We start from the raw sequence: 24,780 nt of genomic DNA on the forward strand, positions 1-24,780 counted from the left end.
ACGGCTACCTTATAGGACTTTAGGATTAGCACTTCCTACTAATAGGCTATAGCCTGCCTAACAGTAGCAAATATATATTCTTCTACGTCGTTCAGAATCTCCTCTACCTAGCTTATTATAGGGTCTAGATAGAACATCTAGGCGATAAGAGCCTTATAGTATTTAGCCTTATACTCTTTAGAGTTATTATCTCCGTCCCCCCTTGACCTCTTGTTACCTACAACCTAAGGTAGCGCTAGGTGTTTAGATAGGTCGAACTGAACGACATCTTCTTTTTCTTTTATTAGAGTACCCTAATCTCTAAACTTCTAGTATTCCCTAATGTCCTTTAGGGGAGGGGGAAGTTATATAAACAGCGGTTGCTATAGTGTTAATGACTTAGGTAGGTTCTGTATAGATCCACCGTTATCGGCCTTCGATAGTATTGAAACCGCCTTAATATTTTCTCCTAGCCTTCGTAACGGTGTCTCTAATCATCCCCTATCGGAAAATTTCGCCCTAAAGGGCTTCCTCCTAATAGGATTACGCTATAGCGCTCGACTCGGCTAGTTAGTAAAGGTGATACCAAGATCTATATCTCCCCTTTTCTTATTCTTAAACTAGTCGACGTAACTATACGCTTTTATAGCTTTTATATCGGGATCCTAGAACAGCTATTGTTTTGTAGTGTTTTCTAAGTAGCCTATAAACACGGCTTCTTTTCCTCGGTTCATCAACTTGTCTCTCCTTAAGCCTTAAGGTTAGGCTCTTAGGTCTATATAGACTATAGCTTTATATCCCTAGACGCGGAAATAGTCGACTAACGGTACTTAGCTAGTAAAGGCTTCTTCTAGTAAAAGAGCAATACTATCAATGATCGGACTATTAGGTAGTCTATTTCTAATTATAGTCTATGCTTATAAAGCTTCTAGCTAGAACTCAACTAGTATACTAGAGTCTTTAAGTATAGCCCGGACTATATTCTTAGAGGCTTCAATTGACCTTTCTATAGGTCTATTCTAAAGAGAGTTATAGGCATCAGTTGTGTCTATCTAAGTACTAAACTCCTTCTTCTACTCTTTTAGCAAGGCGAGAATTTCCTTTATACTATTACTACGGATCGTAGATAGAAAGCACCTTGACTGCCGTTCTACCTAGACCTTCTAATCCCGTAGGGCTATAGGAGCGTCGCTCCTGGCCTTCAAAGGGATTACCCACTTCTTCCTAGTGAAGTTGTCTACAATCTCAAGGCAATATTTATATCCTAGCCTAGAGACTGCGCCCTAAAAAGGCCTACAGATGTTAATAGAGATGAGGGCTAGCCTCTCCCCTTTCCTCTCTATAGTAGGTCCTTTGAACTTCCTTATATTTATAAGGGAGCAGACCTTGCAATTCTGGTGTTTAGAAGGAACAGGAATAGGATCTTTCTTGTTAGTAACTCTATATAGGTTTCTTAGTAGTCCCTTACTAAGGTGTGCACATCTTCTATACTATAGCTCCTACTGATCTTCGGACTTAGTATTAGCTATAGCGGTACCGTTACGTTCTTAAGAGAGTATACTAGTATACTATAGCTCAAGAATTTCCGAGATCGAGTAGATAAACGGTACTCCTCCTCGAAGTTTAGTCTAGATAACGGGTTTACTAGACAAGGATTTTAGGGTGAAACTAGGTAGTTAGACAGCAAACTGTTAGCTAAACTAATTCTACGAAACAAGACTAACTCTAAGGCTAGGAACAAACAGGACATTTTCTAAGACAATTTGCTTTCTAGAAGGACTACCTATTACTACACTTCCTATATATGTAGCTTATAGATAGCCACCCCTAACCTTGATCCACTTCCTCTTTTAAAGAGGCTTTAGTGTCCTAAATAGTGAATCTTGGTCAGTCATATATAATGATATATAAGAGTTAAGCAACTACTCGGACGAGGGGTACTTACCTTTAGCTTCTATAGTGGAATAGGCAACCTCATTAACATCATTATCTTCTAATAGTATCTTAGAGTCTAATACGTCTTCCTAGGTCGTATAGGCCCTTATAGGCTTACTAGAGGAGGCCTTTGGCTTGCGGCTCTCCTTTATCTACTTTGTAAGGTCCGTTATTACCTTAAGGATATTACGAAGGTTTAGTAATAATGACCTCCTACGAGGTGGTGACGGTTGTCTCTTAGTAGGGTAGGTAACCCTAGCTAGTTTGTCCTTGTTCCTAACAGCCTACTAAGCTATAGAAAGGTGTAGGCACTTGCTCATAAAATGGTCACTATTATAGAGATAGTACGTAAGCTTGCCCTAGAAACCCTTCTTAGCAAACATAGCTATCCCTTAATAAATCATTGATTCTTACTTCTCCCTAAGGATTGTAAGAATGTCTTATAGTAAGAGATTTACCTAGGTATTAATTGCATCGCGAATTGAGCCAAATGAGTCTAGTAGAGCTACTAAGAGTTGCTAGATCTTTCTGTCCTTAGTCTTAATGTCTTAGAACTAAGGCGAGATTAAAACAGCCCTCCTTACAATTGAGCTAAGCTCCTACTAGGCGTTATCTATTGACTAGTCCTCTATTATTACGAAATTGGTGTATTGCTAAAGCAAACTTCTTCTAGTAGCGAGAAGTCTTCTCTTATATTTAGCTTTAGCCTATTCCTACAACTCCTTCGTATACCGGATCTCGTATATCATCTCTTAGTTATCTATCGATAGACAGATGTATATCTTATATAGGGCCGTTACATTATGCCGTCTATACGATGCCTTCCTTATCGCTTGATCTAAAGGAAGGGATAACTCCGATAATATAGAGGGTGTCGCTAGGGTTGTAGCGGGAATGTCCGTAATAATGTCCTTAAGGACCTAGTTAACCTCCTTTAATACTAGGTGTATTCTTATTAGCTTGAACTATGTTTCGTGGTTCTCTCTTATTAGAAGAGGTGCTACTCTCTTTCTTATGAACCTAGTCTCGTTCTCTATTTTTATAAGTTAAGGGACAGGTTAGCTACCCTTAGGTAATAGGATATATTCGGTCGTACGCGATCGGATCGAAATAGGATAAACCGAACGCGAGGTTAATATTAGTACTAAGACACTATAGCGTAACTCTCTTAGTAGAGGGGGTTTCTAAGACACTACGGCTCTCTTAGAATGAACAGTTAGTCGATACAAACGCGATGTCCGGAGAGCGACTCTTCTTAGTAAGCTTGCCTACTTGTCTAAGGTATTAGTATAGGCTCCCTAACTCGGAGTCTAATAGTGCCTTACTAGGCTCTTTTACGTCTTATATATACCTATAGCACGGCTATAGCTTCCTATACAATGCGGGTACGGCCTCTAGTCTGCCTTCCTTTTGTTCTAAAGAGGAATAACTCTAATACGACTTTGTCGAGGGTGAAATACCGAGTTACTAACCCGGGCTTATAACCTATTAAATAGGTACGAGTTACGTAGTAGTAGAAGACGGCGGATTATACGAAAGACGAAGAAGGACCTAATAGGATAGCGTATATCTATATATAGTATCGCTAGTGTTAGTATAGGTAGATACTAGGTGTCCGGATGTTTACTAGCCTATAGGATAGTAAGCCTTAGTCACGTGATCTAGTCACATGACATACCTACACCTATATACTTGTCCTACGGCCTATATATTCTTAACAAAAGATAGTATTAAGAACAGACGTTACTACCTAAGTACCGATTCCTTAATATCTCGCCGATAGAGATCCGTCTAGGCCGATAGGACAATAAACTTATAACTAAGATCCGTATTATATATAGAGAAGCGGAGCTATAGTAAGTATTACGCTAGTTAGACGTAGAAAAGCCTTATACGCTACTACGCTAGTACCGTATAGATAATAGCGAGGCGGTAGCTATAGGCGGCCTTATCTATATTAAGAATAGATACGGCGGCTATAACGTCTTCGTACTAGAAGTACCGGGTTTGCGCTTTAAGGTCTTCTAAGTATATTATAGTACCCCCTCTACTAGTTACCTAGGTCGTACGAAGACCTACGAGCTTATTACTCGCGACTTCGTCTAGCCCGGCCTTTCGTAGTATATACGTAATAAGATCTTTAAGTACTATAAATACCGCTCGTTAAAACCCTCGTAGACGTAATACCTAGGGCTACTAAAACCCCTACTAATCCCGTTTAAACTATAGGACGAAATTGCTATAGATTTCCTAATAGGACTACCGAAGAGTACTGATTATAATAGCGTTATATATACTAATGCCCTTACGATTACTAACCGTACGGGTAAGGAATACTATAAAATCCTAGTAAAGGAGATAACGGCCGAATATATCGCCGAGGTCTTCGTCCGGGACTACTACCGCTTATATAGTACCCCTCTGTCTATTATTATAGATCGAGGTAGTTAGTAGCTATTAGCTTTTTAGTAACGCTTCTACGAACTAGTAGGGATAGTCTATAAGTTGTCTATAGCCTTCTATCCTAAGACTAATAGATAGTCTAATATTACGGGTAGCCCGCGACCCCCTACTATAGCTACGTCGGCCGGGCTAAACCGCGGACCTTCTATATCGGGTTAGCGCGGCTTAGCTTTGCTTTATAACTTCGCCGCGCCTCGCGCTCCTCTTTCGTAGCTTCGTAGAACAATAACTATCTCGTTCGGACCCTATAATACGCGCGCCCTTATAGTTTGTTCTACTACCCTACCTAGATCGCGGATCTAGGTAAGGGACGCGTAACAATAGGAATAGATAGAACCGTAGAACTCGAGAACGGGTAGAGTCGCATCAGAACATAGAACACGGTAAGGCGTATAGCGCGTAGATACCTAGAGAACGTAACGTAGCGACATTATTAGTAGGTAGTCGCGCGCTCGTAGATAGTTAGGATATAGGCACCGTTACGCCTCCCCCGAACCTAGATAATATGACTTTATAAACAGCGAACGGCGGCATACCACCGCTACCTAAGCCTAAGGGCAAAAGCAAGTAGCGTATATCTCTTTTCCCCGACCTCTCCTCTTTCCCTTAGAGTTAGATATAGGACGATAACCGGCGGGTTATAGTAGACACCGGTGTCGCGCTATAACAAGAGATTAATAAAGCTTACTAGAAGGCCTTCGAGCGAGAAGAAGGTAGTAAGATTGACTTTATAGAACTGTTCGAGTTTAAGCTCGAAGAGAACCTAGGCGGCGACCTAGACGAGGTATATCTATTACTCGACGAGGCAGAACATATTCTCGTATCCGAATACCAGAATGTTACCCTAGACAACCTTACGACCCTTATATCCTAACACCCGAAGACCACCTACGACTTTGTACTATAAGTAGTTAACACGGCGATTACTAAGGGTAGACAACTCGATATAATAGAGCGAGCTAACGACCTCTAGAACACCTAGTACACTACGCTATATACCGAATACGACCGTATCTATAAGATGCTACGAAGTAAAGAGCTTGTTACACAGAAAATGGTAGTAGATCTTAAGAGTAAGAAGGATTGCGACCTAGCTAAGTTATAAGAGCTAGAGAAGAAATATAAGGAAGCTAATAACCTATATAAGTAGTTTAGCGAGATCTACGAGAAGGAGAAGAAGAAGGCACAAGATGCTAAGGTGAAGAACTAGGCCCTATAACAAGAAGTCGATGACCTAAAGGCTCGGCTTAAGGTAGGAGACACTATATAGAACGGAGGTAGGGGCCGCTTAGGCCGCCGACCCTCTCGTTCCCGCCTACGCGAGACCTTACTCGAGCAGCTGTTACGTAGGTATCGTGAAGCTACTAGTAGAGGTGGCGGTAGCGGTAGTAGTAATGACGATAGAGACGGCTATAACCGTAGTAATAATAGCCGAGGACGTGATAACGACCGTCCGCGACTAGGACCTAACAATAGTCGTAACTCGAGAATACGTAACACCCGTACCTAGACACTACTAGTTGACCTTCTAGAGCGTCTCTTTACTATTGACCGCACCCTTACTCGCGGCATAGAGATCGGCAAGGGTATGCCTAACCCTAAGTACTTTAAGAACGATAATGACCCTAATTTCGATAGCTAGTATAGTAGTATTCTCCTAAAGCTAACTATAGTGACCTTCCGTACTAAGGTAGATAGTCTACGCTTCGTATATAGGTAGACGTAAGGTGATCCTTAGCGAAGTATTAAGCCGAGGATCCCTATGCCTAGACAGTAGTCCTTTAACGAGTTCAAGACTAGAGAAGAGTTGTTAGATTAGATAACACGCTAATATAGTATACGTAATAAAGGAACTAAGGCTATAGTTAATATTACTACCTATAAGTAAGAACAAGGCGAAACCTTTATAGCCTTCTATATACGCTACTCGAAGTTACGCGCCTAGAAATTATAGACCGATAAGACCGAGCTTATACTATTCCGTAACCGACTAAACCGTAAGTACTTTATTAAGACCTTCGGCGACCGCGAAGTCGACCGCCGCCTAGATAGTATATAAGACGTTATCGAGGAGTATACCGTACTAGACGAGAGCTTCTACGAGACAGATCGACTATACCCGTAGAAGGAGCGCCCCCGTAGTAATAGCAACTTAAACGGTAATAGCGGCTAGAATAACTAGAATAACGGTAACGTAGTTACTAGTACCGCTACCGGTGTAGTAGATGCCTTAGTATAGCGCCTACTACAGTACGCTAGTACTAAGAAGAAGGAGGATCTACCGACATATCTATAGAACCTACCTACGCTTAACCGTAAGTAGCGCGAAGACCTTAAGAAGTAGGGTAAGTACTACCGCTACCGTATAGGTTCTTACGTATCGACTAACCCTAAATACCTAATGTATAGGTACGATAGCGACTATCGCCTACCGCGTCTACGTAATACTACGCCGAATCCGAACGCGAACCTTAGTTCCCTACCCGCCGATCCGTAGTAGGGAAATGGCACGACCGCTGCCTAAGCGTAGTAGATAGCGGTCACCCGAACTTCCTAGGATAGAAAGAGTATAAGATTAAGAGATACGGAATGTAAGAGACGGTAATAGACTATAGTAAGGAGCTTAAGATATCGGTATACGTACTAGATAAACAATAGCTAGCTATACACCCTTATATATTATTACCCGTAATAATATAATATAGAAAGGCTCGAGGCCTTATAGATTCTACTTCTACCTCTCTCTTTCTTAACTAGAAATTTATACGTAGATACATAATACCCCTAATCCCTTTAACGCAAAGCCGACGACTAATACTAGGAGATAGAACGGCTACTATACGGCAGATTATATACGCGGCCCTTATAGACGTAGTTGTCGGCGATTATTACGAGCAAATGTTATACTACGTCACCGACCTCGAATATAATATCGTCTTTGGCCTACCGTAGCTTATAGCGTATAACCTAAACATCTTCTAGGAGATAGGCGAGGTGGCATTTAGATCGGATTACTACTTTAGTCACTATCTATAGAATAAGACATCGATAATAGTACAATCCCTAAACTATCGCAAGAAGAAGAAGTAGGCACTAGTACGGTACGGACTAGAGCCCTTTACTAGAGAAGCAGCGAGCTTTATAGTAGGAGGGGCGGAGCTAAACGTCTTATTATATAACCTAGAAGACATAGACGATAAAGAAGTGGACTACTAGGGCGTTTCTTAACGCGCGTAGGGAATGTACGCGTACCGGCCTAGGGCTAAGTGCTTCTACATTATGCCTACTAGGCGTAAGAGCGACGACGGAGAGCTTAAGCTAAGTGTAATAGCTACTAATGATCTAGACCAATTCTTGAATAAGCAGTTCAATTATAACCCGAAGGAGAAGTTACCGCCGATATACTACGATATTACGGACGCTTTCTTAGCTAAGGATTATAAAAGACTCCCACCTTACCGACTAGACGTAGATCATGAGATTTATATTAAGTCTAATAGTCTATAAGAGCCACTATACCGCAAGCCCTACGGCCTAGCTAAGAAGGAGAACGAGGCAGTTAAGAAATAGCTAGACGAGTAAATATCTAAAGGGAAGGTACGGAAAGTAGGGCAAAAGACGAGCTAGTCTCCTATACTAGTACTAGTAGTACGTAAGCCTAGAGGTAGGCTGCGTGTTTATATCGACTATAGAGGATTGAATGCGATCACTATTAAGAACCGGTATCCGATTCCCTTAATATAAGAGACGCTTAACCGTATATACGGCAAGAAGTACTTTACGAAGCTAGACATTATAGTAGCCTTTAATAAGTTACGGATAGCTAAAGGGCACGAGTGGTTAACGGCGTTTACGACACGATACGGTATCTACGAGTGTCTAGTACTGCCATTCGGCTTATATAACGGACTAGTATCGTTCTAATTATATATTAATAAGGTCTTATAAGAACACCTAGACGACTTTGTATCAGCCTACCTAGATAACGTACTTATCTTTAGTGACACCTTAGAGGAGCACATTAAACACGTACGGAAGGTTCTTACTAAGCTACGCGATATAGGACTTATAGTAGACATCGACAAAAGCGAATTCTACTAATAGAAGGTAAGGTATCTTAGGCTAATTATAACCCCTAACGGTATCGAGATGGACCCCGAGAAACTCGAATGTATTTAGACATAGGAAGCTCCTAAGAACCTAAAGGATGTCTAGGCCTTCCTTAGATTTGCCAACTTCTATAGGCGGTTCATCGAAGCATTTTCGCGTATAGCTACTCCTCTTATAAACCTGACCAAGTCGGACGGACTAAGTAATCATAAGAACAGAAGGATTCAATAGTTACTAGATTACTAACGAGCCTTTGACAATCTGAAAGCTACGTTTAGTAAAGCCGGCATGCTCGTACATTATATACTAGGTAGGGAAACGGTAGTAGAGACAGATTCTTCAGATTTTATAAACGCCGGCGTACTTTCGTAGTATAACGAGAAGAGTGTACTACATCCTATAGCCTTCTACTCGAAGAAGTTAAGTCTATAGGAGTGCAATTATAAAATCTATAACAAGGAACTGTTAGCTATTATTAAGGCTTTTAAGGAATAGAGACCCGAGCTCGCCTACGAAGTAGATAATAAGGACTTATAGCTAGTCAAGATTTATACCGACTATAAGAATTTAGAATACTTTATAAAGACAAAGTAGCTGAATCGGCGACAAGCGCGTTAGGCTAAGTTCTTATTATAGTTCAACTTTAAGATCATATACCGTCTAGGACTTTAAGGTATAAAGCTAGACAGCCTAACGAGACGTAGCTAGGACCTTCCGTAGGGGGTGAACGACCCTCGGAACTAGTATTAGTAGTAGACATTGCTGCCTCCTAAGCGATTCCTTAAGATCGCCTTACTATAGGCAATAGTAGAAGATACGCCGGAAGAAGAGGAACTAGTATAGCTAGACCCTAAAGCTAAAGAGTTCATACCTATAGAACGAGATACGCCTACTAAATAACCGGCGACGCGTAAAAGTCAACGGGAAGCCGAACTCGAGTATTAAATGTCGACGGCGTACGTAACCGATAACGAGCTTAAGACCGCGATTAAGGACCTATAGAAAGACCGTACTCCTATACTACTATAGAGAGCGAAGATTCACCTAGTACACTATAAAGTAGATAGCGACCTGCTATATATTCGAAATCAATACGACGGCTAGAGCTTATAGGTACTAAATGACTAAGCCTTATAGACTAGGATAATCAAGATAAACTATAACGCTCTAGTAGTAGGCTATCTAGGACGAGCTCGTACTTATAAACTCGTAGCACGTAAATTCTACTAGCCTAGATTAGCGAGATCCGTACGTAGATACACCGCGAATTGCCGTACCTACCGTATAACAAAATCTCTATACTCCTAGCCACTAGGATTATTATAGCCACTTCCTGTTCTAGATCGGCCTTAGAAACATATTACAGTCGACTTCGTTATCGGACTCCTAGATAGCACTCTTAACGGCATAGTCTATAACAACATTATGACCGTTACTAATAGGCTTACTAAGGAAGTCGAGCTGATCCCTATTAGCGCAATAATAGTATAGAATACGGCAAGGCTTTTCCTTAAATATATATTCTATCGGCGCGGGTTTCCTAATACTATTATATTAGACCGTAGTAAGTAGTAGGTTGCTACCTTCTAGAAGAAACACTATAAGATGCTCCGCACAAATCGTAAGCTAAGTTCTTCGTATCACCTAGAAACTAATAGACAGTCAGAACGTACTAACTAGGCGATAGAACAGTATCTTCGTATGTTCACTAATAAGGCATAGAATAACTAGGTAGAATAGCTATGCCTTACTTAGTTCGCGATCAATAATCACCTATCCGAGACTACTAGTATGTCGCCGTTCTACGCTACCTTAGGCTATAACCCTAAGTTTATAGAGCGAGTTGACCTAAACGCTAGAAAGGAGGGAGGACTGACTACTCTCTAGCGACTAGATACGCGATCAGTAGAAACCTTTATACGTCGAATTTACGAGCTTCATAAGCACCTTTAAGAGAATATACGAATGTTATAAGCTCTCTAAGTAGAAGTAGTAAACCGCTACCGAAGCATTCCTCTAGACTATAAGGTAGGTAATTAGGTATATCTTAGTACTAAGAACATCCGTACGACTCGACTATCTAAGAAGCTAGACAGGAAATATACCGGCCCTTACTAGATTACGGAAGTCATACCGGCTAGACTCTCTTATCGACTAAAACTATTAGACGCTCTAGTAGGACTTAATAACTGCTTCTATACCTTACTACTATAACGAGCCGACCACCCCGATTTCCTACTACTTAAAGGGTAGCATCTAGCGCCGCTACTACCAATAACTATCGAACCTAACACTACCGAGGCTAATATAGTAGCCGATATAGTAGTAGTACCTACGTATATTTACGAGGTAGGAAAGATCCTTGATATATATACCCGTAAGCGGGCAGGCAAGGTAAAGAAGGGGTATAAGCGTAAGGTAGATATATAGTATAAGGTGAAATGGGCTAGATATTAGAACGAGGAGGATAGTAAGACCTAGTAACCTATAGAGGATATGCTTAAATACGCGGCCGCCGCTATTATAGACTTTCACTATAACCGGCCGGAGTTGTCTACGCCTATAGGCTTCGTAGCTCTATCTAACTAGTCCCTACTAGCTACTAAGGTACTCGGGCTTAATACGATTAGGGTCATTCCGAAAGATACCGTTACGAATAAGTCGCCTCGAGCCTTACCTCTAATAGAATCTGCTCCGTATATATTCGATACTCGAGTAGAGCCTATAGAGCCTATAATAATACCTAACTTTGGTTATAAGGATTATACGCGAGTACTAGCCGAAGACAGACGTAGGTCTAGGGCAAGCTAGCTAACTAGGTAACATGTTTCTCGAAGGAAGCCGGTCGAGGATAGTCTTAATAGAGCGAATACGATGTTATCGGATGACGATAGAGTACTAGAGGATAATTAGGCGTTCGCGCGATTATAGAGCTCGACAGGTAAGTAGCCTTATAAGGTAGATAACGCTTAGAGGACTAAGGCGTGTTTTAAGAGGGGGGATACTGTTACGGGTAGCCCGCGACCCCCTACTATAGCTACGTCGGCCGGGCTGAACCGCGGACCTTCCGTATCGAGTTAGCGCGGCTTAGCTTTGCTTTATAACTTCGCCGCGCCTTGCGCTCCTCTTTCGTAGCTTCGTAGAACAATAACTATCTCGTTCGGACCCTATAATACGCGCGCCCTTATATCTAAGAATATAAATAAGGAGATAGAGAAGTACCTCCGTGTCTTTATCGACTACGTATAAGGAGATTAGGTATAGTAGCTTCCGCTAGCGAAATTCGTAAAGAACAACTATATTATAGAAGTAATAACGTACTTTACTACCGAGCGGGCTATACTACCGAGCGGGCCACTTTTGCTAAGAACTGTACTACTTCTATAGATATAGCTATATAACTACTATTATAGTATATATTGTCTTCAAACGAGGCCAAACTGACCTTAGCTGTCTAGGCTACGAAACGTAACGCGACAATTACGAATCGACTTACTATAAAGGTATACGACGCGTCTCGAACTATACTAGGGTATCGATTAAATAGACAACCTCCTCGGGGTGACTACGAGTCTAATTCGAAGAAGCTTATAGAGCTAGAAGAGAGGGTGATACTTGAGTATATACTCGAGCTAGATCTTAGAGGTTTCCCGCTATTAAAGGCTAGTATACGAGCAATAGCCGATTTATTACTATAAGAGAAGGGTCTTAAGCCCGCTAGTCTTAATTAGACAGACAGGTTTATTAGGCGGTATCGTGAGCTAAAGGTTCGTATAACACGTAGATACGATCGTTAGCGAGCCCTAATAGAAGATCTAGACGTTATCGAGAAGTAGTTCTTACTTATACGTAATATAAAGGAGAAGTATAGTATCCTTAACTAGGACACCTATAACTTCGACGAGACAAGGTTTATAATAGGTGTTATTACGTCTTAGAGCGTCGTTACGGGTTTAGAAAGGCGTAGTAGAAAGAGGAAGGTCGTTTAATAGGGTAATAGAGAGGGAGTAGAGAGATAGCGTATTAGATAGCTCTTATACGAAGCGGGATTAGTAAGCTACGTAAGTCTAATAAGGCCCTTATATAGCGGAAAGTACGAAAGCGCAAGTACATTCAGTCTAGAGGGTCTCTAACCTTCGATAAGGCGTCGTAATTAATACCTCTATAGGATACTAGGAGGTAGGAAGTGAGTAGAGAGTCGCTAGATAGTGTTCGGCTAGTACTAAGGCTACGACGCTATAAGCGATATAGCGAGTCGGGGTATAACGTACGTACCTATTAAGTAGACTCGCTAGATAGCGAAGAATCTAAAGAGGAATTGTCCTCCTAGTAACGATTCTATAGGATGTCGTCGTATTAAGATACCGTCGTAATTAAAGTAGAAGTAGTATAGTTCTTAGTAAAAGTAGCCCGCTCGGTAGTATAGCCCGCTCGGTAGTAAAGTACGTTAGGTATATCGCTATTCTTTATCGAACGAGGTCGTAATCCTCGATACTAGTAACTTTAATAGAGATAGCCTCCCTAAGCGTCTAATACCTACTAAGTAACGCCTATCCGCCGAAAAGGTAGAGCATTTTACTTAATAGATAAAGGACTTCTATACGTACCTATATAAATACTTACGTTACGATTAAGCCCTATAAGTAGATAACGCTAATATATACCGTACTATACTACCGCGATATAGCCTAGGCGACCGTATCTATATTAATACTAAGAACTAGAAGTCATTACGCCTAGCTAAGAAGCTTAATATCAAATAGTTTAGACCGGTAATAATTACTACCGCGCTCGGTAAGAATACGTATAGTATTACTCTACTAGAGACGATTCACGTATATAACTCCTTCTATTTAAATCTTCTCCGACTAGTAGATCTAGAAGATAACGTACGACCGCCGCCGATCGAGGTTACTAATAAAACTAGTAATACGTTTAAGACCTAGGAGGTTAAACGCGTCCTAGATTCTAAGCCGAAGGGTAGAGGCATTACTATACTAGTAAAATAGAAGGGCTATTTAGATAGTAAGTCTACCTAGGAGCCCGCGAGCGTAGTATATAAGGATATACTAAAGGTAGTCGTAGACTTTAAGTATAATAACCTAACTAAGTCTATACTAATCAACTTTTATCCGCTAGAAGATTAGATTCCGAATAAGACCTTAGTCGATATAAGGCCGGACGCGAACGTAATAGATCTAGTACCTTAGTTAACCGTAACGGTATAGCCTTTATATAAAGGTCATAGCCCTATAGCTCTAGCTAAGGATAACTATACGCCTAATGCTAATGATAGCTATATTAAAAGGGTTTTAGTGTCTACTTCTAGTAAGTTATTAAAGCTAATAAATGTTAAACAGGTACGAGTTGCGCAGCAGTGGAAGACGGCGGATCACACGAAAGACGAAGAAGGACCTAATGGGATAGCGTGTATCTACATACAGTATCGCCGGTGTTGGTGTAGGTGTTTCAGGAGGGACAGCTGTACTCAGGACTTGACTAGCAAGCCCTGATTACTAATCCCCCTAAGCACCTAATGTTGACCCTATGACCTGCATATTCTCAACACTCCCACTCAGGTCAGAAGGTCTCAAACAATCCCTTATACAAGCTGGAGCTGCCTTACAAAGTTTTGAAACTGCTGGCCATTGAGGGGCTTAGCCAGCCTATCAGCAACTATGTCCTTTATATGGCAGTAATCCACTGCAATCTTCCTTTGCCACGAGAGATTCCTGACATAGTGGTATGCAACATCAATATGCTTTGACCTGTCATGGACATGGGCATCTTTGACAAAGGTCAAAGCTGCTTGGTTGTCACCCATAAGCTCCACGGGTCTCAGCTCATCAACAGTACTGCTTGCCTTGATCCTAGGTTGGAATGAACACTCTCCAACCAGGTCAGGACACCTCATCTCCCTAAGGACTGCAGCAAGAAACTGTGACTGCTTGGCTGCTGCATTCATGGCCATGAACTCAGCCTCCATTGTTGATGTGGCAACAGACTTCTGCTTCCTACTCATCCAGGACATAGGTGATCCACAAAGGAACCATATATGTCCAAGGATTAAGACTCTGTCTGCCTTGTCCATAGCATAACCAGAATCTGAGTATCCCTGGAGAATACCTCCTCCTCTTCTGTACATCAAGCCCAGGTCCGGGTATGATCTCAGATACCTGGAGAGTTTCTTCAAAGCTCTAAGATGTTGCTTTGGAGGGTCAGCAACATATGAGCTGATTCTTCCAAGGGGGAAAGCAAGGTCTGGCCTTGTCATTGTCATTGGCCACATCCAGGTACCATTGCAACCCTGGTACTCCTGTTTGTTGCACCTCTCATCCATAGTAGCTGAAGGTCTCAGATCCTCATAGCTGTCTATAGGTGAGAGTGTGGGTGTGGCCTTCTCTGGAGAGATGCCCATCTTGGCAAGGTTAGTTTGGATGTAGTGTCCTTGATCAAGCTTTACAGTGCCTTGGGACCTGTCTCTTATAATCCTCATTCCAAGGATCTTCGTAGGTTCACCAAGATCTTTAATCTTAAACACTTTTCCAAGCTCAGCCTTAAACCACTGAACATCTGACAGCTTTGGAGCTGCAATGGGGATGTCATCCACATAGGTGAGGACCATGAGGTCTCTTCCTCTGTGGATGAGTAGGCATGGATCCACCTGGGACTAGGTGGATCCAATCTGTTCTAGCTTGGCAACACAGAGCTTGTTCCAATCTCTAGCTGCTTGCTTCAGTCCATACAGGCTTCTAAGGACCTTGAAGACCATATTTGGTGGAATTTCAACACCTAGGGGTGGGATCATGTAGATGTCTTCAAGAAGGCTGCTTTCGGTGAAAGCATTGTTCACATCCACCTGGTGTATCTCAAGATCTCTCTCACATACTACAGCCATGAAGACCCTAAGGGTATCATGCCTAACAGTAGGTGCAAAGGTCTCTTCAAAGTCAACACCATATTTCTGTGAAAACCTTCTTGCAACCAGTCTTGCCTTGAACTCTTCAATGGCTCCACTGATCATTCTTTTCACATCAAAAACCCACTTAGATGTAACCAGGCTTGCACCCCTTGGTGGTACAACTGAATCCAAGGTGTTGTTGCTTCCTAAGGCAATAAGTTCTTTCTGGATTGCCTCTTTCCACATATGTCCCCAATTGGGGTCTCCCACTGCCTCCTTATAGGACTTTAGGATTGGCACTTCCTGCTGGTAGGCTATGGCCTGCCTAACAGCAGCAAATGCATATCCCTCCACATCATTCAGGATTTCCTCAACCCAGCTCATAGTTGGATCAAGATGAAACATCTGAGCAATCAATGCCCTATGATGCTTGGCTTCATGCTCAGCAAAGCCATCATCTTCATCCCCCCTTGACCTCTTGTTGCCTGCAAGCTGAGGTGGCTGTTGAGGTTGATCCTCCTGAACAAGTTCCTCTTCCTTTTCTTTTCTTGGAGTCCCCTCTACTCCACTCTTCTGGTACACTCTAATGTCTTTTGGAGGTTGGGGAAGTTGCACAAACAGAGGCTTTGCCTGGAGCTGCTGTGGCTGCATTGATGAACTGGAGACCTGAGCAGGAGGTCTTCCAACGGGGTTTCTCTTCAGGGCTCTGCTTGACTGGTTTGTGAAGGTGATGCCAAGATCCATATCACCCCCCCTTCTCATTCTCAAACCAGTCAACTTGCCCGTGTGTTTTGATGGCTTTCATGTCAGGCTCCCAGAAGAGCCATTGCTTTGTGGTGTCCTCCACATAGCCAACAAAGACAACTTCTTTACCCCTATTCATGAGCTCGTCACTTCTCAAGCCTTGAGGTTGGGATCTCGGGTCTACACAGACCACTGCTTTACATCCCTAGACTCTCAAATGGTCAACTGATGGTACCTGGCCAGTGAAGGCTTCTTCTAGTAAAAGAGTAGTACCATCTATTATTGGTCCATTTGGAAGTCTGTTTCTGACCACAGTTTGAGCAATAAGGGCCTCTAGCCAGAATTCAACTGGCATACTCGAGTCCTTAAGCATAGCTCTCACTGTATTCTCAGAGGCTTGGATTGACCTTTCCACAGGTCCATTCTGAAGTGAGTTGTAGGCATCAGTTGTGTCCATCTGAATGCCAAACTCCTTCTCCCACTGTTTTAGCAAGGAAAGAATTTCCCTTGCACCATCACTACGGATTGCAGATAGAAAACACCTTGAGCTGTTCTCTACCTGAACCTTCCATTCCTTTAGAGCTGTAGGAGCATCACTCCTAGCCTTCAAAGGGATTACCTACTTCTTCCTCAAGAAGTTGTCTACAATCTCAAGCCAGTACTTGAAGCCAAGTCTTGAGACTGCCCCTTGAAAAGGCCTATAGATGTCAATAGAGATGAGGGCCAGCCTCTCTCCTTTCCTCTCTGTGGCAGGTCCTTTGAACTTCCTCATGTTTGCAAGGGAGCAGATCTTGCAGTTCTGGTGTTCAGAAGGAACAGGAATGGGATCTTTCTTGTCAGTGACTCTATGCAGGTTTCTTAGCAGTCCCTTGCTAAGGTGTGCACATCTTCTATGCTATAGCTCCCACTGGTCCTGGGACTCAGTGGCAGTCATAGCCTGTTCCAATTCACACTCAAAATGTGTACCTAACTTGGACAGATCCAAGTCATGCTCCTGTAGAGAGGCATATGCTTGAGGCATAGCTTCAAGCTGCTCTGAAACACTTTGAATGAATGGAACACCCCCTCTCAGTTTTGTCTGGACAACAGGTTTTCCAGAAAGGGATTTAAGGGTGAAACTGGGTGGTTGGACAGCAAATTGTTGGCTGAACTGATTCCAAGAAACAAGACTAACTCCAAGGCCAGGAACAAACAAGACATTTTCTAAGACAATTTGCTTTCCAGAAGGACCACCCATTACTGCACTTCCCATATGTGTAGCTTGTAGATAGCCACCCCCAACCTTGATCCACTTCCTCTTTTGAAGAGGCTTCAGTGTCCTGAATAGTGAATCTTGGTCAGTCATATGTGATGAAGCACAAGAGTCAAGCAACCACTCGGACGAGGGGTACTTGCCCTTGGCTTCCACAGTGGAATGGGCAACCTCATCAACATCATCATCTTCTGATGGTATCTCAGGGTCTGATGCGTCTTCCTGGGTCGCACGGGCCCTTGCAGGCTTCTTACTAGAGGAGGCCTTTGGCTTGCGGCTCTCCTTCATCTGCTTTGCAAGGTCCGTCATCACCTTGAGGACATCACGAAGGTTTGGTGATGATGACCTCCTACGAGGTGGTGACGGTTGTCTCTTAGCAGGGTAGGTAACCCTAGCTAGTTTGTCCTTGTTCCTAACAGCCTGCTGAGCTGCAGAAAGGTGTGGGCACTTGCTCATAAAATGGTCACCATTGCAGAGATGGCACGTGAGCTTGCCCTGGAAACCCTTCTTAGCGAACATGGCTGTCCCTTGATGAATCATTGATTCTTGCTTCTCCCTAAGGATTGCAAGAATGTCTTGTGGTGAGAGATTCACCTGGGCATCAATTGCATCGCGAATTGAGCCAAATGAGTCTGGCAGAGCTGCTAAGAGTTGCTGGATCTTTCTGTGCTCAGTCTTGATGTCTTGGAACTGAGGCGAGATTAAAACAGCCCTCCTTGCAATTGAGCTAAGCTCCTGCCAGGCGTCATCTATTGACTGGTCCTCTGTCATCACGAAATTGGTGTATTGCTGAAGCAAACTTCTTCCAGTAGCGAGAAGTCTTCTCTTGTATTTGGCTTCAGCCCATTCCCACAACTCCTTCGCATGCCGGATCTCGTATGTCATCTCTTGGTCATCTGTCGACAGACAGATGTACATCTCATACAGGGCCGTTGCATTGTGCCGTCTGTACGATGCCTTCCTTATCGCTTGATCTAAAGGAAGGGATGACTCCGATGATGTAGAGGGTGTCGCTATAGATGGGGTTGCAGCGGGAATGTCCGTAATGATGTCTTCGAGGACCCAGTCAACCTGCTTTGATACTAGGTGTATTCTCATCAGCTTGAACCATGTTTCGTGGTTCTCTCTTGTCAGAACAGGTGCTGCTCTCTTTCTTGTAAACCCAGTCTCGTTCTCCATTTTTTGTAAGTTGAGGGACAGGTTGGCTGCCCTTAGGTAAAAGGATGTATTCGGTCGTACGCGATCGGATCGAAATGGGATAAAACGAACGCGAGGTTGATGGCGGAAAGGATGGCTATCCGCCGGGAAGGGGAGGAAAGTCGAAGGATCGTGTTAGTGCTGAGACACTGTAGCGTAACTCTCTTAGCAGAGGGGGTTTCTGAGACACTGCGGCTCTCTCAGAATGAACAGTTAGTCGATGCGAACGCGATGTCCGGAGAGCGACTCTTCTTAGTAAGCTCGCCCACTTGTCTGAGGTATTGGCACAGGCTCCCTGACTCGGAGTCTGACAGTGCCTCACTAGGCTCTTTCACGTCTTATATGCACCTACAGCACGGCTGTAGCTTCCTGTGCAAGGCGGGTGCGGCCTCCAGTCTGCCTTCCTTTTGTTCTGAAGAGGAATAACTCCAATACGACTTTGTCGAGGGTGAAACACCGAGTTGCTAACCCGGGCTCATAACCTGTTAAACAGGTACGAGTTGCGTAGCAGTGGAAGACGGCGGATCACACGAAAGACGAAGAAGGTCCTAATGGGATAGCGTGTATCTATATACAGTATCGCCGGTGTTAGTGTAGGTGTTTCAGGAGGGACAGCTGTACTCAGGACTTGACTAGCAAGCCCTGATTACTAATCCCCCTAAGCACCTAATGTTGACCCTATGACCTGCATATTCTCAACAATAGACAAAATAAACAATATAGAGGATAATAAAGCTTTCGTATTTACGCTAAGGAAGATTTAAGGATATACGCTTCGAGATAAAGGTGTTTTAGAGGGGGGAGTGTCACGGCCGCTCCGTAAGTAAAGGATTCGAAACTGATCACGTGACCCTGGATCACGTGACCCGGATGACTAAGCTCGGCCTAATGCCGACGCCGACACCTCGGCCTTTAAGTATAGGCCTCGTTCTTAGACTCTCTTCTCTCTTTAGCTATCGACTTCGTTAATACTATACCCTTATACCCTTATACTATAGTCTTATAACAAAGAATTTCCGTAATATCTAAAGGACTAGTTAATACTATAGGGTTACTAAGTATAGCCTACGCTAATAGTATCGAAGAGACTTACCGGGACTATAGAGTCTATTATTAGAAGCTTATAGCGAGATATTAAGCGCTCCGCTAAGCTAATAGTCGATACACGCGAACACCCTATATTATTACTAAGCAACTGGCCTAAGCTTATAAAGAAAGCTATATTCGATTAGAACTAGTATTATATTAAGACTCTTAGATTTTCGCCCTTCTAGATATTATACGCTATAGACGATAACGTTCCGCTATCCGATTAGTAAGTAATCGACCTACGCCGAGCGGAAGTAGTTAAGATACTTAATGCCGAAGCCCGTAGTAAGGACCCCTTAATAGTAGTATTACGAGCAGTACAGTACCTTGCTCGTAAGGACCGTATTCACCGTATAGTGCGTTAGCGTAATAAGCAGGTCAAGCGCCGCCGAGCATTAGTAAGCAACCAAGCAGTACGCCGACAGCATGACTTCTAGGTTAGCGAGCTCGCGCTCGTCAATAACGTTCACTTTGAGCAGGCAAAGTCCTATCACCTAACATGGACTGGCCTCTTCCGCATCGCCGAGAAAGCACTAGGCGACCTCAATGGGTATGCCCTCGCGACATTGTAAGGCAAGCGACTTCAAGGTTGGCGACATACACGCCGTAGCTAACAAGCAGCGCCCTTGAGCGCTTGTGTGAGAAAGAGAGTACGAATGTTGATGGAGTTCTCAGCCTTCTGATTGGATGACACTGAATACAGCGCCAACACCCTGGTCACCGTAACGGCTATATCAACGCCGTAGTGATCAGCTTAGCTAACCAGCGATCGAGAAACACTATCAACCCACATGGCACCGTACTACAACGCGATGACGACACGAGACGAACTCGACACCGACACGACATGATATAACAAGAGCATAGATAGCGCAGGGCGCAAGGATATTGGATACAGCCTGAGGGCTTCGCAACGTATTGGGCTGCTCAGCAAGCGCCCCGGCAGGAGTTTGGGATTGATGGATATGATACCCCCCGCATGGATACGGCGCATGTCACTTTCGGATTGGTTTGTATAGCAGGACGGCAGCATCGGATCTTGCCGAGCATGGATACAGTCATTGTTGACGGCCTTGAGGGCCCGTGTGTGGAAAGAGAGTAGGGAAGTGGTCTGGCAGAAACACGAGATTGACGCGGTGTCACGTGACCTGATTCAGGGTCCGGACACCTCCATCTTCAGAACAGCTTCGTAGACACTTCTATAGCATCGACATCACTACCACTTTTCTTGCTATTACCGAGGCAATTATGGAGGCCAAGATGCGTGATGCGAGGTCGACGAGGGGGTTGAGTGATGTTGATGTGACCTCTACGGCATAGCTCTACCATCAAGATAAGTCAAGAGCTTGTATGCGTGCAATGAGACTATCGACACTTCACCTGATGCAGAAGCAGAAGTCAATTAAACACGCAAAGCGTCATTCTAGGAACGTCAACGAGGGTCTTGAAGCCGCTATGGGAAAGCGTTCAGACGTGACAATTTTGTTCCACATCACCAAGAGACCTAATGTTAGCGTAGTGAGACCCTTGCGCGTCGAAGAGGGGGAGAAGAGAAAGCAAGGCATCTCGTTGCTTCACTACTTGCTTTCCTCCTCTTGTGCAGCTTCATATACGCACCGTGCACACATGCATTCCCCGCCCAGGGCGCCCCTCGCCCACTCCCTTCGCTCCTTGACCGGTAGATCGATATCGCAGTAATGGTTAACGACCTCTTCATCCTTCTTGATCCCAGCCTTCGACTTGGTGACTTTTTCGCCCCCTTTGCCAGTCCATGCAACGCGCTCCTTCCTCGTCCAGAATTTGATACTCCCACCCCACTCCCAACTAACATTCGGATCGCAGCTGTGGTTTGCAAGACACCACATAGGATGCACCGCACTGACTTCCGGCCCTCGGATTGCTCTGCCCCCTAGTCCAGAGAGGCGTGCTGACGCGGTCCCACGGAATTTGGCGTATAATGTGTTGAACACCCAGACGTCGTATTGGTGGTTCGCGAAGATGTCAATGTCCATTTTCTCGAGCATATGGAACGGTAGGCGAACATTGTGTTCGAAGCTGAAAGGTAGTGTTAAGGGTGCCGTGCAGGATTCGGGGTCGTTAGGATTTGGATAGATGATCTTTTCGATTTGTGGGATTGGCGTGAAGTCGCCCCAGATGTACTTCGCTTCGTGGAGCTGAAGAGGGTGGACACCTTGCGTCTCGGCCATGGCTAAAGAGCGCAGCAGAAGGAGCGAATAAAGCGAATCTGCTGCCTGCGCGGGTGGGACGTCTTTCGCAATCGCTTCGATGTCTTTGTCGCATAAGGCCGGATGATAGCTTTCCATGGCTTCATCGTAGCACCATTGGCTGCAGAAGACGACTTCGCATTCCGAACATGAGATGATTGCTTCACCTTCTTTGCTGTTCAGATCCGGCAGGTCAGCGCTGCAAGCATCGCATAGCGCATCTTGTAGTTTGTTATTGGCGGTTAGCAAGCTGGTCTCGTTGAGTATCTCCTCGTTGGGGCCAATGTCTGTCTTGGCGAATACACCGAGCTGTGTTGAAACTTCTTCTGGACCTCCCCCCAGCGCTGGCAGGTCAACAGCGCGGACTTCGAGCTTGCTAGAAGCAATGCTCATCAGCTCATTAAGCTCGCCGAGCATGTTGATGCGATCTGGCTCGTAGCCATTCCACGGGTATTGCTCACGTCTGACCAAGCCACTATCCGGCCAGTCGCTCGGCGGTGAATCCATACTTAGCGCTTTGCCTTCCAGCTTGGCACCGGCGCGAAGGATGGCAATGTGAATGGAAGCCAGCTCTCTATCACCAGGATAGGTTCTAAGGGCCTGCTTTACATAGGTCAACGCGCTTCTGAAGCAGCCGCAAAGCAAAAGGCTGCGTGTCAGGAGGCGGTATCTGGTCTGCGTCAGCTTTTTGCAAGTATGTGCAGTAATGGTCGACTCACAGAATCAGGCGATAATGGCCTTTGAGCCATAGCACAAGCTCAACGTCCAGAGTCGGATCAAGCTCTGTAGGACTCGCGCTCTGCAGCTCTGCATCCATGGCTCGTCTGATGGTCGAAATCCGCTCTTCCAAAGGCTGGAGCTGTATCACGCCTTTCAGCGAGTCCGACGCTTCGTCATGGTATTCTTCTGCCTCATTATCAAGCGCATCAGATAGCAGCAAAGCCTTGTATGCAGCTCCCGAGGCCAGGTCAGGATACCCTAGTCCAAGAAAGTCTATGGCTTGGGCAAGGTAAAATGGCAGGCAGTATGGCTCACTCGCGAGCCGTATGAACGCCTCTTCCAATCTGCGTGCACGATATGCTCCGCTGAGGTTCGGCTAGTACAGCAATCAGCCTACCTTCTTTGCCACAACACGCAGCCTAGAGACTGCTTGTAGCCAGTACACACCTCCGGATATGAGTTAGTGGACCGCAAACTACGGACCAGGCTCTCAGCAGGACTCAGGTCGGGTTGAGTCTTGGTCTCAGCTACGACGCTTTTCTCTGAGGGAGCAGCCGCCTTACCCGAAGATAATACCCCATTATGCGCACGCTCGCTCGTCTGTGGTGGATGAGAGGTCTCTGCACGTGATCCATTTGTGCCGTCCTTTCCTGCGGATTTGGTGGTGGCTGTTTTGGTGGGCTCTGACAGCAGTAGCTTGTACGATGCAAGTGTCTGGTTGAGACGGTTCAAGGCATTGTCGACACTCTCAATGGAGGCCTTGTATTGGTCCATATCGAGCATGTGTTTTGCTGGGTCATCACAATCCTGTTGCCAGTCACGTCCGAGGCGGTTGTGCCTGCAAAAACTTTCTTCGTGGTTGTGTTGCCAAGCCGGAAGGATCACCGCGCCAACAGGCGCAGGCGACGTTGATCGGATCTTGGAACGCCTTCTTCGATGACTCCGATGCACTATCATTCAGCGTCGGCTCTCTGCAGCTCGTTTCTTGGAGGCGAACAGGTCGCTGCACGACATACGACTCAAGTGCCGGATACCCAGCAACATCTGCGATGACTTCTGAGTCACGCTGCCAGAGGCTGCCTCTGTGAGAGGAGCTCCTACTCGCCTGCGCCACGCCTGCGACGGCACACATCGCAGATGGAATCGCTCCCAGCTCGATGCGTTACGGAACCTTGACAAGGCGGTCGACAAAGCCCGTCGCTGGCAGTGTGTATAGTCCGCGGGCATCGCGAGGGCGACGTACGCGCGACCGCCGGCGAACGAGAAAGATGAAGCATGTCCTTCACGTGTTAACCCGGCTTCCTGGATCTCCTCCCAAGTCACGATGCCAGGGCTGACTGGCACGCGTTTTACGGCTAGCTTGGCCTGGCAGGTCCGCGGACGCGGTCCTAGCACTAGCAGGATGGAGGAGGATGCGATACGGCAGCAACTGTCTGCTAGCTTGCTGTGCCTGCGCGCTCCATCGATGCCCAATAGTCCACGTTCCTACTACAGTTCAATAGTCGGCACAGCCACAAGATAGGCTACGGAAATTGCACTTCGTCTCGAAGAACGACTCTACGTGACTTCGTGAGGACTGTGTTGGCGAGTCGAGATGGTCGTGCTAATGCAACCGACAAGCGCAAGTTACCGATCGTTGTTGTACCTCCCAAACCTGGTCACGCAGGTGGTCAAGAGATTCTGACGCCTCGTGTCAGATTAAGGTTTCGTGTCTTGGTGATCGACGATAAGCTATCTAGATGCTCGATGAATATTGTTGGAGCGGGGCTGAGGTCCGCTGGGCTGGCATGCGAAGAGGATCGTCGGTTGTTAGCACGATATCGTTGTGCTATGAGAGTGAGCTGATATGGTAAGACGAACCACCACAGTATTGAAGCTGCACTAATCGATTTGTTGGTACAGTCTCCCATGTCTACTGCGATCAAACATCGCCAACGCAAAGAGGGTGTCTCAGTAAGTCATCAAGTCGTTGATACATAATATTCCAATAGCTGGACGTCTTGCAATGCTAGCCAACCAGTGGCTTCATCTTCGTTGCTGACCTCCATGTACTTCATCCCCGAGGTTTCCTTCCCGCCACATTGTCGTCCTCCGCTGTATTCGTCATCCGTAACATTGCTGAGCGACGCGCCAACCAATGGTGTTGGACTGTCCGATAGTTGTAC

The 24,780-nt window shown here is 44.9% G+C and overlaps 1 protein-coding gene across 1 annotated transcript; it reads right to left on the reverse strand.

The window, feature by feature from the left end:
• Positions 1–21,247: 21,247 nt before the first annotated feature.
• CLAFUR5_01347 (uncharacterized protein) lies at positions 21,248–23,572 on the reverse strand (the record flags this gene model as incomplete). Its single annotated transcript, XM_047900495.1, has 3 exons — positions 21,248–22,565; positions 22,615–22,991; positions 23,063–23,572. 3 exons carry the CDS (start codon positions 23,570–23,572, stop codon positions 21,248–21,250), a joined length of 2,205 nt encoding a protein of 734 aa, XP_047756167.1.
• Positions 23,573–24,780: the final 1,208 nt, after the last annotated feature.

Source organism: Fulvia fulva, chromosome 1 (assembly GCF_020509005.1).
Source record: "Fulvia fulva chromosome 1, complete sequence".
Lineage (NCBI taxonomy): Eukaryota > Fungi > Ascomycota > Dothideomycetes > Mycosphaerellales > Mycosphaerellaceae > Fulvia > Fulvia fulva.